This window comes from Oncorhynchus nerka, linkage group LG15 (assembly GCF_034236695.1).
Source record: "Oncorhynchus nerka isolate Pitt River linkage group LG15, Oner_Uvic_2.0, whole genome shotgun sequence".
NCBI classification, from domain to species: domain Eukaryota; kingdom Metazoa; phylum Chordata; class Actinopteri; order Salmoniformes; family Salmonidae; genus Oncorhynchus; species Oncorhynchus nerka.
The window spans coordinates 51,814,536-51,831,766 of record NC_088410.1 but is presented as its reverse complement, the minus strand read 5'-3'; the positions used below and the strand labels follow the sequence as shown (position 1 = coordinate 51,831,766).

The 17,231-nt window shown below is 44.3% G+C and overlaps 1 protein-coding gene across 1 annotated transcript in view; it reads left to right on the top strand.

Annotated features, from left to right (window-relative positions):
- The window catches only part of pigu (phosphatidylinositol glycan anchor biosynthesis, class U), a 28,481-nt gene extending 13,279 nt beyond the window's left edge, over positions 1-15,202 (top strand). The window contains exons 5-8 of the mRNA XM_065000714.1: positions 489-632; positions 12,339-12,463; positions 14,482-14,624; positions 14,782-15,202. Of these exons, the coding sequence (XP_064856786.1) occupies positions 489-632; positions 12,339-12,463; positions 14,482-14,624; positions 14,782-14,895 (526 nt within the window). The 3' untranslated portion in view covers positions 14,896-15,202. The remainder of the gene's footprint in view (positions 1-488; positions 633-12,338; positions 12,464-14,481; positions 14,625-14,781) is intronic.
- The last annotated feature ends 2,029 nt before the right edge of the window (positions 15,203-17,231 follow it).

The following is a 17,231-nucleotide window of genomic DNA, read 5'->3' as shown; positions in this document are numbered from 1 at the left end:
ATGTTCTAAAAACCTGTTTTCGCTTTGTACAATGGGGTATTGTGTAAATGGAGGGACAAAAATAATTGTATCCATTATAGAATAAGGCTGTAACGATGTAGACAAAGTCAAGGGATCTGAATACTTTGAGAATGGCTAATTAAACAGCCCATATGAAGGTGCGGCACTTGTAGACTAGCAAAGGACAGCACCGCCACAGATGAAAGGAGAAACTCGTAGTGATCAAACCTGAGTTAGTAGCATATCAATCACCGCTCGCCTTACTCCCTCTAACAGTCAAATCTGAAAGTAACGCAAAGTAATAACTAGTAATATAACTTCTTTCCACACAAAGTCATATTTTAAATAGCACAATACTTGTAAAATTTTACGAGTAATATCACATTTTCAGGTAACTAATCCCAACACTGATTATGAAAGGGCCTTCATGCATTGTGTGATCGTTCCCTCCTACTATGTGAATGCTTCTCTCTGTGTCTCTTCCCCAGCCTCTCCATGCCAGATCTCACCCCCAACATAGGCCTCTTCTGGTACTTCTTTGCCGAGATGTTTGAGCACTTCCGCCTCTTCTTCATCTGTGTCTTTCAGATCAATGTGTTCTTCTACACAATTCCACTCTCCATCAAGCTAAAGTGAGTCCCCTTCATCAGCTCTTCAACTCAGTGTGGAGAGACTAAGGTTGTCATTTTTGTGGTTCAGAAGAGCACAGATCTGTGGGGCAAAATACAGTAACCCTTCAAATATGTTTGCACTGTACCAATAGATGCACGTTAGCACATATGCTAATGCAAAAAAATACTTTATAAATATTCTCCTCATGAACCATAAATCAGTTTGACTCAAGATTGACTTGTCAAAGAAATTACCCTGATGAACCATGTTAAGTTTGGCATTGATATCTTAAAAGAAAAACAATTCTCTTTTTAGACTATGCAACGCTAATTGGTTTTGACTTGGCTGTGTGAGTAAAAAAATGTAATGGTCACATCATTCGAGCTGCACATTCACCTCACTCAAAACGTCCTATTTTTTAGGAGGCTAAAACCACGATTTGGTCCAAAATGAACCATAGAACCTAATGACACCAGATGGAATGTAGGCCCACAGTACGTCTTAACTTAGTTTCAGAAAAGCTAAAGGATTGGTCAAAAGATGGCTAAATTATAGACAAATAAAAATCTGATTTTACGTGTCCATTTAAACCACTAAGTCCACTACACCGAATCCTATTAACTTGAAACTTTAAGATGAACCACACTGAATTTGTATTGATATCCCAATAAACAGGGAAACTATTATGGAGCCAATGAACCCGCCGATTGGCACCTGTGTTTTTCTGTTGCTCATTAGAAAAACTAGATTTCAGTCTTGGCGGTGTGTTTCCTGACCGGTTCTGTGTTTGGTTAAGGATATTTGTCCCCCATGAGACACTAGCCAATTTCACTTCCTCAAAACCCCAGAATGAATCTAATATAACTGTAATTCATTTTGAAGTTTTTGCAGTGGATGCTTTAGTTGTGCAATTTTACATCTAACTAATGTGTTTGGGGGAGTTCTCAAGTAACAAAATGTGCACTGTGTTGTTTTATGTAAATTGGCAGAGCTGCTGAGCGCTGTCTGCTATTGGATAGAGAGTGATCACTGCAGCTGTTCACCCTGTGTCAGTTACCTGTTGTGCTGCATAGATGTTCCGAACTATGTTTTAGACAAGATTTACTTTGACCTAAATGTATCCTATTTTCCCTAGAATAAGTGTTTGACTCATCAATACTACATAGGCTGTTTTCAAAGGTAGTCATTGCTTTTTAAAGGCAGTCGCTTTTTAACAATTCATTATTTTCCTATGTAACGCTAATGCTCAACATCATCTGCAATGATCTTCTCATGAACTATATTTCAGAATCACTCCAGATTTTGTTTTTATTGTAATGCTCCGGGTGTCGTGGGTGTGGAGTCAAACGCAGGAGACAGAGAGTGCAATGCTGTGCGTCTTTAATAGCACCAACGCACCACAGGGTGCTCACAAATGTAACGGCCCCAAACACAGGGAATGAAAATGTACAACAGAAAAATCACGACCAGGCACTAACACGTACCTCTACAACAGAGCCGAAGGTTACACTGAAATAATCCCGCACAACAACCAGGTGGGCCGGCTGTCTAATAAAGACAAACTAATCATACATAAACAGGTGCTACCAATAAACATACAAGGAGGGGGAGGAAAGACAATTAGTGGCAGCTAATAGGCCGGTGACGATGACCGCCAAGCGCCACCTGCCCGGGAAAGGAAACCACCCTCGGTTGGACTCGTGACAGTAGCCCCCCCCCTGACGCGCGGCTCCCGCAGCGCGCCGACACCGGCCTCGAGGTCGCCCTGGAGGACGAGGTGCAGGGCGATCCGGATGGAGGCGATGGAAATCCCTCAACATGGATGGATCCAAGATGTCCCCCACCGGTACACAGCACATCTCCTCCGGGCCGTACCCCTCCCAGTCCACGAGGTACTGCAGGCCCCTCACCCGGCATCTTGAGTCCAGAATGGCCCGGATCGTGTACGCCGGGGACCCCTCGATGTCCAGAGGGGGGGCGGGGGACCTCCGGCACCTCACTGTCCTGCAGGGGACCAGCTACCACCGGCCTGAGGAGAGACACATGAAACGAGGGGTTAATAAGATAATAGGAAGGGAGTTGTAATCGATAACACACCTCGTTTATTCTCCTCAGGACTTTAAAGGGCCCTACACACTGCGGACCCAGCTTCCGGCAGGGCAAGCGGAGAGGTAGGTTTCGGGTCGAGAGCCAGACCCTGTCCCCCGGTACAAACACGGGGGCCTCACTGCGATGGCGGTCAGCACTCCTCTTCTGCCGTCCACTCGCTTGTTGTAGAGATTCTTGGACGGCCCTCCAGGTCTCCTTGGAGCGCTTTACACATTCCTCCACCGCAGGAGCCTCGGTCTGGCTCGGATGCCATGGTGCCAGGACCGGCTGGTACCCCAACACACACTGAAAAGGGGACACGTTAGTAGAGGAGTGGCGTAGTGAGTTCTAAGCCATTTCAGCCCAGGGAATGTATCGTGCCCACTCCCCTGGCCGATCCTGGCAATACGACCGCAGAAACCTACCCACCTCCTGGTTCACTCTCTCCACCTGCCCATTACTCTCGGGGTGATAACCGGAGGTCAGGCTGACAGAGACCCCCAAGCGTTCCATGAACGCTCTCCATACCCGAGACGTGAATTGGGGGCCCCGATCAGAAACGATGTCCTCCGGCACCCCGTAGTGCCGAAAGACATGGGTGAATAACGCCTCCGCAGTCTGTAGGGCTGTAGGGATACCGGGCAACGGGAGGAGACGGCAGGACTTAGAGAACCGATCCACAATCACTAGAACCGTGGTGTTCCCCTAAGACGGCGGAAGATCGGTCAGGAAATCTATGGACAGATGTGACCATGGCCGCTGTGGAACAGGGAGGGGTAGTAACTTCCCTCTAGGAAGGTGTCTAGGAGCCTTACTCTGAGCGCACACTGAACAGGAGGAGACATAACCCTTAACATCCTTAGCCAAAGTAGGCCACCAATACCTCCCCTGAAGGCTCCCCACTGTCCTCGTCGCCCCAGGGTGACCCGAGGAGGGTAGGACGTGAGCCCACCGAATCAGTTTGTCCCGAGCACCAAGCGGCACGTACCTTCGCCCCGCTGGACACTGAGGAGGCGCGGGTTCAGCCCGTAACACCCGCTCGATGTCCGAGTCCACCTCCCATACCACTGGTGCTACCAGCTTTGAGGCGGGAAGGATGGGAGTAGGTTCGGTGGACCCATCCTCCGTGTCGTAAAGGCGGGACAGTGCATCAGCCTTTACGTTCTGGGAGCCCGGTCTATAAGACAAAGTAAACCGGAACCGGGTGAAGAATATGGCCCACCTTGCCTAACGTGGGTTAAGTCTCCTAGCTGCCCGAATATACTCCAGGTTCTGGTGGTCAGTCCAGATGAGAAAGGGGTGCTTAGCCCCCTCCACACCTTCAGAGCTCTAACCACCGCTAGCAACTCCCGGTCCCCCACATCATAGTTACGCTCCGCTGGGCTGAGCTTCCTTGAGAAGAAAGCGCAGGGGCAGAGTTTTGGTGGCATACCCGAGCGCTGTGATAGCACGGCCCCCAGCCTCGGACGAGTCCACCTCCACTATGAATGCTAGAGAGGGGTACGGATGCGCCAACACGGGCGCATCAGTGAACAGCGCCTTTAACTTGTTGAATGCACCGTCCGCCTCTGCTGACCACTGCAACCGCACCGGTCCCCCCTTCAGCAGTGAGGTAATGGGAGCCGCTATCTGGCCAAAACCCCGGATAAACCTCCGGTAGTAGTTGGCAAAACCCAAAAACCGCTGCACCTCCTTTACCGGAGGATATCCCAGAAAAGAGACTGCTCGTTTAGAGAACACGCATTATAGGTCATGCTCCAGCAGTCTACCAAGCACCTTGCGCACCAGAGACACATGCGCGGTGTGAGTGGCCGAGTAGATCAGAATGTCATCGATATAAACAACCACTCCCTGCCCGCACAGGTCCCTGAGAATCTCGTCTGGATGCTGGAGCATTTTTTAACCCGTACGGCATGACGAGGTACTCATAGTGGCCTGATGTGGTACTAAACGCGGTTTTCCACTCGTCTCCCTTCCGAATACGCACCAGACTATACGCGCTCCTGAGATCCAGTTTTGTGAAGAACTGCGCTCCGTGGAATGATTCCACCGCCGTAGCGATGAGAGGTAGAGGGTAACTATACCCCACTGTGATGGCGTTTAGACCTCTATAATCAATACACGGACACAAACCTCCCTCCTTTTTCCTCACAAAAAAGAAACTCGAGGAGACGGGTGAAATGGAGGGCCGAATGTACCCCTGTCCCAGCGACTCCGTGACATATGTCTCCATTGCCAACGTCTCCTCCTGGGACAGCGGGTACACGTGACTCTTGGGAAGCGCAGCGTCTACCTGGAGATCTATCGTACAATCCCTTCCCGGTCGACAAGGTGGTAATTTAGTCGCTTTCACTTTACTGAAAGCGATTACCAAATCGGCATACTCGGGGGGAATGCACACCGTGGAACCCTGGTCTGCACTCTCCACCGATGTGGCACCGATGGAAACTCCCAAACACCTTCCAGAACACTCCTCTGAACCCCGTCTCCACGAAATTTTAGGATTGTGCCGGGCCAGCCAGGGAGTCCCCAGAACCACTGGAAACGCAGGCGAATCAATAATTTAAAAAACGATACGCTCCCTATGATTCCCCTGCATCACCATGTCCAGTGGGACCGTGGTCTCCCTGACAATCCCTGACCCTAATGGCCGGCTATCTAGGGAGTGCACGGGGAAAGGAGAATCTATCGGCACCAGCGGAACCCCTAACTTAAGGGCGAGTCTGCGTTCCATAAAATTCCCAGCTACGCCTGAATCGACTTGCGCCCCATGCTGGGAAGAGGGAAAAAAGTGAAGGAAAAAGGTTAAGACAAACATGTGGCCAACAGGGGGTTCTGGGTGAGTTTGATGCTGACTCACCTGGGGTGACCGAGAAGCGTTCCGCCTGCCATCTCTACTCCCAGACGGACCCCCCCCAGCGATCAGACGTGTGTCCTCTCCGACCACAGTTGGTGCAGGGAAGGCCTCCTCCTCCGGTATCGGAATGGGAGCGGAGGGGCTGGGTGGTGGAACACACAGGACCCTCTCTGAACGCCAGCGGGCAGCCAGCAGATTGTCCAGTCGAATGGACATGTCAATCAACTGATCCAGTGACAGAGCGATGTCCCGACACGCTAACTCCCGGCGGACGTCCTCTCGGAGACTACACCTGTAGTGGTCCGTAAGGGCCCTGTCGTTCCACCCAGATCCGGCTGCCAAGGTCCGGAACTCCAGCGCGTAATCCTGGGGTCTGACGGTGGCCAGGTATAGCTCCAGCTGAAGCAGAAACCCCTGGCAACCCGCCGCCGCTCCATCATAAGCCCTCGGTAGCGTCAGACGGAGGGTGTCCGGAGCCGGGGGTGCCGAAGGTGGAGAGAGGAGACCACTCCTCTCCCATTGGTCCATTCTCTCCATCACTTGATCCATCGCGGATCTGATCCGATGGAGGACGGTGGTGTGGTGTAGAACCCGTTCCTCCATCGATGGGAGAGGGTTGGCTGCTGCTCCTGCTGACTCCATTCAATTTGATAGGTGCGGGATTCTGTAATGATCCGGGTGTCGTGGGTGTGGAGTCAAACGCAGGAGACAGAGAGTGCAATGCTGTGCGTCTTTAATAGCACCAACGCACCACAGGGTGCTCACAAATGTAACGGCCCCAAACACAGGGAATGAAAATGTACAACGGAAAAATCATGACCAGGCACTAACACGTACCTCTACAACAGAGCCGAAGGTTACACTGAAATAATCCCGCACAACAACCAGGCGGGCCGGCTGTCTAATAAAGACAAACTAATCATACATAAACAGGTGCTACCAATAAACATACAAGGAGGGGGAGGAAAGACAATCAGTGGCAGCTAATAGGCCGGTGACGACGACCGCCGAGCGCCACCCGCCCGGGAAGGGAAACCACCCTCGGTCGGACTCGTGACATTTATACTTATTACATCAGTCTTGAATAGTTTTAATGCATTCAAATATGGCCACACTGTACCTATAGATGCACATACAGTCCATTCATCAATCTACACACAATACCCCATAATGACAAAGCAAAAACAGATTTGTAGTTTCTTTTTTATGAATTTACATAAGTATTCAGACCCTTTACTCAATACTTTGTTGAAGCACCTTTGGCAGTGATTACAGCCTCAAGTCTTCTTAGGTATGATGCTACAAGCTTGGCACAACTGCAAAGTAGAGATCCTTGATGAAAACCTGCTCCAGAGTGCACAGCACCTCAGACTGGGACGAAGGTTCACCTTCCAAGGAGACAACGACCCTAAGCACACAGCCAAGACGACGCAGGAGTGGCATTGGGGACATGTCTCTGAATGTCCTTGAGTGGCCCAGCCAGAGCCCGAACTTGAACCCGATTTTGATATCTGGAGAGACCTAAAAATAGCTGTGCAGTGATGTTCTCCATCCATCCAACCTGACAGAGCTTGAGGGGATCTTCAGAGAAGAATGGGAGAAACTCCCCAAATACAGGTGTGCCAAGCTTGTAGCATCATACCCAAGAAGACTCAAGGCTGTAATCGCTTCCAAATGTGCTTCAACAAAGTACTGAGTAAAGGGTCTGAATACTTAAGTAAATGTGATATTTCAGTTTTATTTTTAATACATTTGCAAAAATGTCTGTACCTGTTTTTGTATTGTGTGTAGATATATATTTTTTAATTAAAAACATTTGGAAATACATTTTAGAATAGGGCTGTAACTTAACGAAATGTGGATAAATGTGGATAAAGCGAAGTGGTCTCTACTTGGGACGCTTGCGTCCCAACTAGAGCTCTGGAAATGCAAATGCGCTACGCTAAATGCTAATAGTATTAGTTAAAACTCAAAAGTTCATTAAAATACACATGCAGGGTATCAAATTAAAGCTACACTCGTTGTGAATCCAGGAAACAAGTCCGATTTTTAAAATGCTTTTCGGCGACAGCATGAGAAGCTATTATCTGATAGCATGCACCAATACACTACAACAGAAAAGCACAGCAGGGGACGTAAACAAAATAATTAGCATTTCGGCGTTACACAAACCGCACAATAAAATAGAAAACAGTCATTACCTTTCACCATCTTCTTTGTTGGCACTCCTAGATGTCCCATAAACACTATTGGGTCTTTATTTCGATTAAATCGGGCCATATAAAGCCAAGATATCGTTATATGTAGACTGTGTGATAAACGAAAAAAACAGCGATTTCACAACGTAACGTCATTTTTTAAAATTCAAAAAGTAGACGATAAACTTTCACAAAACACTTCGAAATACGTTTGTAATGCTACTTTAGGTATTAGTAAACGTTAATAAGCGATAAAAATCATCCGTAGGCGATGTAAATATCATTAGCTGTCGTCTTGGAAAAAATTTCAGGAGAGAGCTCTTCCGGAATGATCTGGGCGGAGACCGGAGGTAAGCGGTGCCCCTCTTTCGGTTCAACCAAGAATCAAAGATGATTAAATTCACAAGATACTCGACAACATGGGGATGCTGTGGGAGTTGAATGCTCGGTCTTATCTAATTCGGCTCACTGTTAACAATTGCTGGAAGTGGCGCAAGGATATTTATTTCCATTTTCTGTGATCAGGTTTTCCTGCGCTTTCCGATGTAACGCACGTTATGTAATAGCCACAGTCGTGATTTAACCAGTTTTAAAAACGTCTGAGGCTTTCCTATCCACACATTCTAACCATATGAACGTACTATATTCCTGGCATGAGTAGCAGGGCGCTGAAATGTTGCGCGATTTTTAACAAAATGTTCAAAAAAGTAGAGGGTCGACTGAAGAGGTTAATACATTTGCAAAAATGTCTGTACCTGTTTTTGTATTGTGTGTAGATATATATTTTTTAATTAAAAACATTTGGAAATACATTTTAGAATAGGGCTGTAACTTAACGAAATGTGGATAAATGTGGATAAAGCGAAGTGGTCTGAATACTTTCTGAATACACTTAATGCTAAAAATACTTAATCTTCCCATGAACCGTAACATGGAACCCAAACCGGCTGCGTGTGTGCACCATCGTGCACACCAAACGCAATCACGACACGCAGGTTAAAATATCAAAACAAACTGTGACCAATTATATTAATTTGGAGACAGGTCAAAAAGCATTAAACGTTTATGGCAATTTAGCTAGCTAGCTTGCTAGATAATTTGTCCTGGGATATAAACATTGAGTTGTTATTTTACCTGAAATACACAAGGTCCTCTACTCCGCCAATTAATCTACACATAAAACGGTCAACCAAATCATTTCTAGTCATCTCTCCTCCCAGGCTTTTTCTTCTCTTGACTTTACATTGCGATTGGCAACTTTCATAAATTAGGTGCATTACCGCCACTGACCTCGTTTGTCTTTCAGTCACCCATGTGGGTATAACCAATGAGGAGATGGCACTTGGGTACCTTCTTCTATAAACCAATGAGGAGATGGGAGAGGCAGGACTTCCAGCGCAATCTGCGTCACAAATAGAACTGACTTCTATTTTAGCCCTTGGCAATGCAGTCGCTCGTTGGCGCACGCGAGCAGTGTGGGTGCAATAAATGAATAACATGTATGTCTAAATTTATTTTGCAACGCTCGTGCACGCGAGTGGTGTACTCAGCCTGTAACTCAGATTGACTCAAGATTTGGTATAAAGACTCAATGAATTACACTCAAATTTATTTGAGAATGATTAGTTGCTGCATTTAGATGGAACCACAAGGGCTATAAGAACTGGACTGATGGATATGGGGCCATGAAATTTGGTATGTATACCTTATGCGTATGTCCTTAGAAGCTCTGTGAAAATAAAGTCACTGTAACCTTAGATGGCTGCACCAAACTAGTTGGTTGCACTATAGATATCATTGGCACCAGTGGCATAGGCTTTTAGAGCAATATCTGATGATCAAGTGGACGATGTCTTGTGCAAATAAATGTTAAATTTAAATTATACAGACAATGTGAAATATTGTGAAAAGAACACTGAAAATATTTCACAAATCACAAACGATTAGTTAAATTGACCCCATATTTGGTATGTAAACTTAAATCATGAAGTAATTACTTTAAGAATGATTACCTGCTGCATTCAAAGATAACTAACTTACAGCACTAGACTAAACTTTACTTGCATCATCGTTGTGGTGTTGAGAGATCAACATGGTAATGCTTTCAGTTTGTACATAAAGGAAGATGGCAAGCACTATCATATAAAAACTTTATCCAACTCATTTTGTCCTTTCGGTCATATGTGAACCCTGTTCATTGCTGATTGCAGTTACAGTTGAAGTCGGAAGTTTACATACACCTTAGACAAATACATTTAAACTCAGTTTTTCACTATTCCTGACATTTAATCCAAGTAAAAATTTAGGATCACCACTTTGTTTTAAGAATGTGAAATGTCAGAAATCTTGGCTTATTTATTCTGGTTTTCCCATGATGTCAAGCAAAGAGGCACTGAGTTTGAAGGTTGGCCTTGAAATACATCCACAGGTACACCTCTAATTGAGTCAAATTATGTTAATTAGCCTATCAGAAGCTTCTGAAGCCATGACATAATTTTCTGGAATTTTCCAAGTTGTTTAAAGGCACTGTGAACTTAGTGTATGTAAATTTCCAACTTCAACTGTATATTTACTATCAATGTTCCTAGCAGGTTTCCATTAGCAGGTAATTAAAATAAACTAAAAGCTGATAATTGTAGCCAGCCAAATTGTCCGCGGCTACTTATCATTCACCCCGATTTTGCGCTTCAGCACCATTCTCTCACTCCTTACATGTATCGACCTGCTGCTGAGGAGAGCGAGAGGGCAAGAGAGGAGTCTTAACCTAGGCTAGTGTTGAATGCTAAGATAGAGGCCTTTTTCATTAAAGTAAAACTAAGGTTGGACAGTGCCTATAGTGAAAAGCCTACAAGGCAGGGTTCCAGACGACAACCATTTAGTCGTATTTTGTGACCCTTTTGACTTGGCTGTGCAAGTTTTAAAAAATATTGTTCACATTGATATTCGTTGCCAAACTCACTGGCTCCAGGTCATCTATAAGTATTTGCTAGGTAAAGCCCTGCCTTATCTCAGCTCACTGGTCACCATAGCAGCACCCATCTGTAGAATGTGCTCCAGCAAGTATATTTCACTGGTCACCCCCAAAGCCAACTCCTCTTTGGCCGCCTTTCCTTCCAGTACTCTGCTGCCAATGACTGGAACCATTTTAAATAAGCATGCCCCATTCAGAAAAAAACTGAACCAGGAACAGATATAGCCCTTGGTTCTCTCCAGACCTGACTGCCCTTGACCAGCACAAAAACATCCTGTGGCGTACTGCATTAGCATCGAATAGCCCCCGTGATATGCAACTTTTCAGGGAAGTTAGGAACCAATATACACAGGCAGTTAGGAAAGTTAAGTCTCTCTTTGTCAAAAAGAAATCTGCATCCTGTAGCACAAACGCCAAAAACTCACTGCCTCCAGGTCATCTACAAGTCTTTGCTAGGTAAAGCCCCGCCTTATCTCAGCTCACTGGTCACCATAGCAGCACCCACCCATAGCACACACTCCTTCAGGTATATCTCACTGGTCACCCCCAAAGCCAATTCCTACTTTGGCCGCCTTTCCTTCCAGTTCTCTGCTGCCAATGACTGGAACGAACTGCAAAAATCACTAAAGCTGGAGACTCATATCTCCCTCACTAGCTTTAAGCACCAGCTGTCAGAGCAGCTCACAAATCACTGCACCTGTACATAGCCTATCTGTAAATAGCCCGTTCAACTACCTCATCCCAATACTGTATTTATTTATTTATCTTGCTCCTTTGCACCCCAGTATCTCCACTTGCACGTTCATCTTCTGCACATCTATTCACTCCCGTGTTTAAATGGTATATTGTAATTACTTCGCCACCATGACCTGTTTATTGCCTTACCTCCCTTATCTTACCTCATTTGCACACACTGTATATAGACTTTTTCTACTGTACTATTGACTGTATGTTTGTTTATTCCATGTGTAACTATGTTGTTTGTGTCGAACTGCTTTGCTTTATTTTGGCCAGGTCGCAGTTGTAAATGAGAACTTGTTCTCAACTAGCCTACCTGGTATAATAAATGTGAAATAAATACAAAATATTAAAAGAATGTATTGCCTTACCTCCCTAATCATATGACATTTGCACACACTGTATATAGACTTTGCTATTGTATTATTGACTGTACATTTGTTTATCCAATGTGTAACTCTGTTATTTGTGTCGCACTGCTTTGCTTTATCTTGGCCAGGTCGCAGTTGTAAATGAGAACTTGTTCTCAACTGGCCTACCTGGTTAAAGGTGATTTTTTAAAATATTTTTTATGTTGATGCGAGCTGCACGCACATTCTTTCGCCTTGTTCCTGCGTATTATGTACTATTAAACAGGCGATTTCATTCAAGGCGGTATACCATAGTGCGTGCATAATTATTTTCATATGGGTGGCCCCTGCAGGAATTGAACCCACTACTCTGGTGTTACAACTCTCATGCTCTACGTAGCCACACAGGACCACGTGTCTGTATATATGATGTATCCCATCTAAAAGTGCCATCCTATAAGTCCTGTAAATGATTTAGTCCTAAAAAGGCTGCTGTATAGTAACACTGCTGTCCTCTGTCCCAGGGAGCACCCAGTCTTTCTGATCTTCATGCAGATCGCCATCATCTCCATCTTCAAGTCCTACCCCACCGTGGGCGACATCGCCCTCTATATGGCTTTTCTGCCGGCCTGGAACCACCTCTACAGATGTGAGTGGTTCTTTCCCATGAGCCATGGATTGCGTTCGATAGGGTACACCGTAGCAAACTGTTTTGCAACAGAAGATGAGCACAAGCATTTCTTATTGGTTAAGACAGTACCTCCTCGTTTCAAGGCTTTCATTTCGCACCTACTGAACTCTGTCCTAAAGCTATTTCTTTTGAGGAGGCAGGAATACTGTCAAATTCAGTTTGTCTTCATCCCGCAGAAGTTGTACAAAGTTGCGCTACGTTAATATTCCGTGTCATCTATGGTGTAGATCCCGCTGTACTGTATGTGTGAGGATAGTGTTTCCCAAACCTCTGCTCTATTCATTAGCTATCTATTCCACTGCTAGCAAACCTCTTTTAACTAATCAAGGGCTTGTAAATAAATCCAATCGATGGAACAGCTGGGGTGGTGGGTACTCAATGAGAGGTTTTGGAAACATGTTTTATGAGCTGCACAACAGACGGCATTGGACATGGACAAAGCTCGACTGAGACAATTATTTTAGGAGAACTAACCGTCAGAGGGTGTGCTCCTTAACGTCATCCCTAATACTGTAGTGCAGTAATCCTCAATCCTGCTGCAGGTGACCCGCAGTACAGTAGGTTTTGTCCCAGCCAAAGGAATGTACTTTTTTTTGTCTTAGCAGTAACACACCTAATTCCACAATTTAAAGGCTTAATGATGAGTTGAATCAATTGTGTTGGTGATAATGCAAACAAAAATAATTGCTAACGCCATTGGGTCACTAAGACCAGGATTGAGAAACAATGGTCCTTTGTAGCTCAGTTGGTCGAGCATGGCACTTGTAACACCAGTATAGTGGGTTTGATTCCCGGGACCACCCATATGTAAAAATGTATGCAGGCATCAATGTAAGCCGCTTTGGAGGAAATCGTCTGCTAAATGGCATATATTACTGATTTAGGGTTTGTTTTCAGACCAGGTCAAGTATAATTATATTTCTTTACAAAGAGAAGCAGGAAGATGGGATGACTCAGCTTTGTCAAAGTCAACAATAGAAAGTGATTTCTGATGCACCACAGGCATCTAACACAAAGCTCAATAACAAGAAAAGCCAGGATGGTATTTCAGAAAGCATAATCTAATGAGTCATCCAGTTTAATGATCATCTCTTTAGTTATAGCCAACAGAAGTTGGGACTATAGCCAGCTAGGGTAGAGAGTGGTCAGTGATGTTTTAAAGGTTGAAGTTTGCCTTTTTATGAACTGGAGTTCATACAGAGTCCTTTCAATTAGTCATTTATTTATTTGATAGGGAGAGGTACAATAAAGACATTAACACATTGTGTAATCACGCGTGAAATGCATTGCACCGTCATGATTGGGCTTGCACTAATTGCAGAATATTTACTAGAGAGAGTTAGCTGGCTAAGTGTAAAGTGTTGAGGTTGTAGCACTGGAATGGTGATGCCCATCTACAGTGGGCTCCGGTCAGAGAGCAGAGACAGAAGCAAAGATGCAGTTGGAGTCTTTATTTACATGAAGATGGTTGGAAAATGGAATGGATTGTTTAAATGTCTAGATTCATAGAGTGATGAACAGTTGATGTTGCCAGTCTTGAACAGTTGGATGTATGAATTAGGATTTTTAATGGCTGCCTGAATTAGCCATTAGCAGCCGGAATCCCACACAAACAAAGAGGTGAGGAAGTCCTCTTCTATGCAATAAAGGATGTTGGAACTCGCATTCAATTACTCATACTGGTAGTTGTGAGTTGTTGACTTGCTCAACTCCTCAACTCTGTTTGGGTGATGGACCCGGATTGAAAGGAGGCGCTCTCAATGGCTGCCCTTGTAAATACCTGGCAATAGAGAGATATAGAAGGCACACCTGCCACGAATGCCGTCTCCCCAACTCCACATCACCAATCAGCGATTTCTGTACACTAAGATTGGGGGAAACTTCTACAAGAAAAAGCTTTGGTTTTAGGCTCATTAAGAATGATATGACTGTACATTATATAGTTTTATATTGACTTTATTTGCCTTGTGTTCTAGTCCTGAAGAATATCTTCCTGGTGCTGGTTGTGTTGTTGGCGTGCTCCGCGCTGTTCCCCGTCCTCTGGCACCTCTGGATCTACGCGGGTAGTGCCAACTCCAACTTCTACTATTCCATCATGCTGCTCTTCAACGTGGCACAGGTGAGTGGGCTGGAATGGGCTCCACAGCTGGCTAGGCTAGCATTGGTACAGGCATCTTCAGTGTGAAATCAGATGGATTAGACTACAGTACCTTTAACTATTGAAATGATAATTTTCACAGATGGATTTCTGTCAATATTGTTTTGTTTCTTCTCAGATCTTGGTGGTGTCGGACTACTTCTACGTGTACCTGCGGCGAGAGCATCACCTAACCCACGGCCAGTACCTGAAGAGGAGAGACGGTAGCGAGGCCACTCTGGTTCTCAAGTAGTGGACGACACATACTCATACACACACACACACACACACAGGCAGGGATGGGACCGCTGCATGACTGAAAGTGACTCTGAACATTACCCCACACTTCGAGTTCTTATTTCTGAGGTCTTAAACAAACAGCCCAACCAACCCCTTGTCCCCACATAGACCAGCCTTGGTGTTTCTGAAGGTCCCACTGGAGCAAACCTGAAGAAATGAAGGAAGGAGCAGACATGGAGGTTAAGTGGCTGCGGTGAAAGATGTGCTACCTTTTGTCTGTTCTGTCGCTCCAATATATTTTGGCATGTAGGTGATTGGGTTGCTGGTCTGGGTTCTTTTGCTTTTTTTGGTCCTTTTTTCTCTATTTACTTTCTTATTACCCTTAGGACTCACTGTCACTCACATTGAAAACAAGCAGATGAATTGCGCAGATGTGAGCCTTTGGGCGCATATGTAAACCAGACAGATCTACTCTTTTACCAGCAGAGGGCGTCAGTTGAATAGGAAAACAACAGTGATTTGTCAGTCTGTCTATCAGCCAATGTGTTTATTTGGGCACGCAAAGGAAAACTTTTAAAAACATTTTGCGTAAAAAAAATGGTATTTAGTATTTTCCAAGTAGTCCACCTCTGTTTCAGGACGTTGTCTTCTGTTTGGTGCCTAATGAACACAACCCTTTATGTTTTGCTTTCCTAATACACTAAACACGGTGTCCAACTATAACTGTCTGTACAGCTTGTTGGTAAGTTGCTACTCTTCTCTCAATGAGTATCTGATGACTCCTGCATTGTCACTATTTGCAAGAGCATAGGCAAAAGATATTGGGGATAAGACACCCATTTACTGGACTGTGTCTTCTCTGAGAAAAAATGGAATCTGAATGGTACTCTGTACTTAGTGACAATGAGATATGATCTGGAATCCTCTGATCTCTCGTGATGCACTCTGCTTGGTGAATGTGTTCCGTGTCAACTCGAATGTTCATGTATGACATTTTTTTATACAAATTAGGGATTTATGTGTATTTATTTGTATTTATGGTATTTATTTATTGCCAGCCCTGATTTTTGTTCTATTTTTTTTGCGTCAATCATTTGGTAAATGGATGAGTACTTACATTTACATTTACATTTAAGTCATTTAGCAGACGCTCTTATCCAGAGTTGTTTGGTATGTTTTTGTATTTTTTTTCATATTTTTTACATAAGACCAGGGTGATTTTGAAACGGATAATGTTTTATTTGCTGAATGAGTGGCTATGAATGATGGCTATAGTACCGGTTGTAGTTTTTGGGGGGATGCAGATACAGTGCCTTCAGAAAGTATTCACATCCCTTGACTTTTTCCAAATTGTGTTGTGTTACAGCCTGAATTTAAGAGTAATTAATTGTAGATTTGTTTTGTCACCGGCTTAGACATAATACCCCATAATGTCAGTGGAATTAATGTTTTTTGACATTTTTACAAATTTTAAATGGAAAGCTGTAATGTATTGAATCAATAAATATTCAACCCTTGGTTATGACAAACCTAAATAAGTTCAGGAGTAAAAATGTGCTTTACAAGTCACATAAGTTGCATGGACTCTGTGTGCAATAGTGTTTAACTTGATTTTTGAATGACTACCTCATCTCTGCACCCCACACATACAATTATCTGTTAGGTCTCTCAGTTGAGCAGTGAATTTTAAACACCGATTCCACCACAAAGACCAGGGAGATTTTCCAATGCCTTGCAAAGGAGGGCACCTATTGGTAGATGGGTAAATAAATAAAAATGCAGACATTGGATATCTTTTGTAGCATGGCAAAGTTATTAATTACACTTTGGATGATATATAAATACACCCAGTCACTACAAAGATACAGGCATCCTTAGGAACTCAGTTGCCGGAGAAGAAGGAAACCGCTCAGGGTTTTCACCATGAGCCCAATGGTGACTTTAAAAGAGTTACAGAGTTTAATGGCTATGATGGGAGAACTGAGGATGGATTAACAACATTGTAGTCACTCCACAATGCTAACCTAATTGACAGAGTGAAAAAGGATGCCTGTACAGAATACAAAATATACCAAAACATGCATCCTGTTTGCAACAAGGCACTAAAATGAAACTGCAAACAATGTGGCAAAGCAATTAACTTTCTGTTCTGAATACAAAGTGTAATGTTTGGGGCAAATACAATACATTACTGAGTACCACTCTTCATATTTTCAAGCATAGTAGAGGCTGCATCATGTTATGGGTATGCTTGTAATCATTAAGGACTGGGGAGTTTTTCAAGATAAAAAAAAGAAACGGAATGGAGCTAAGCACAGGCAAAATCCTAGAGTAAATCCTAGTTCAGTC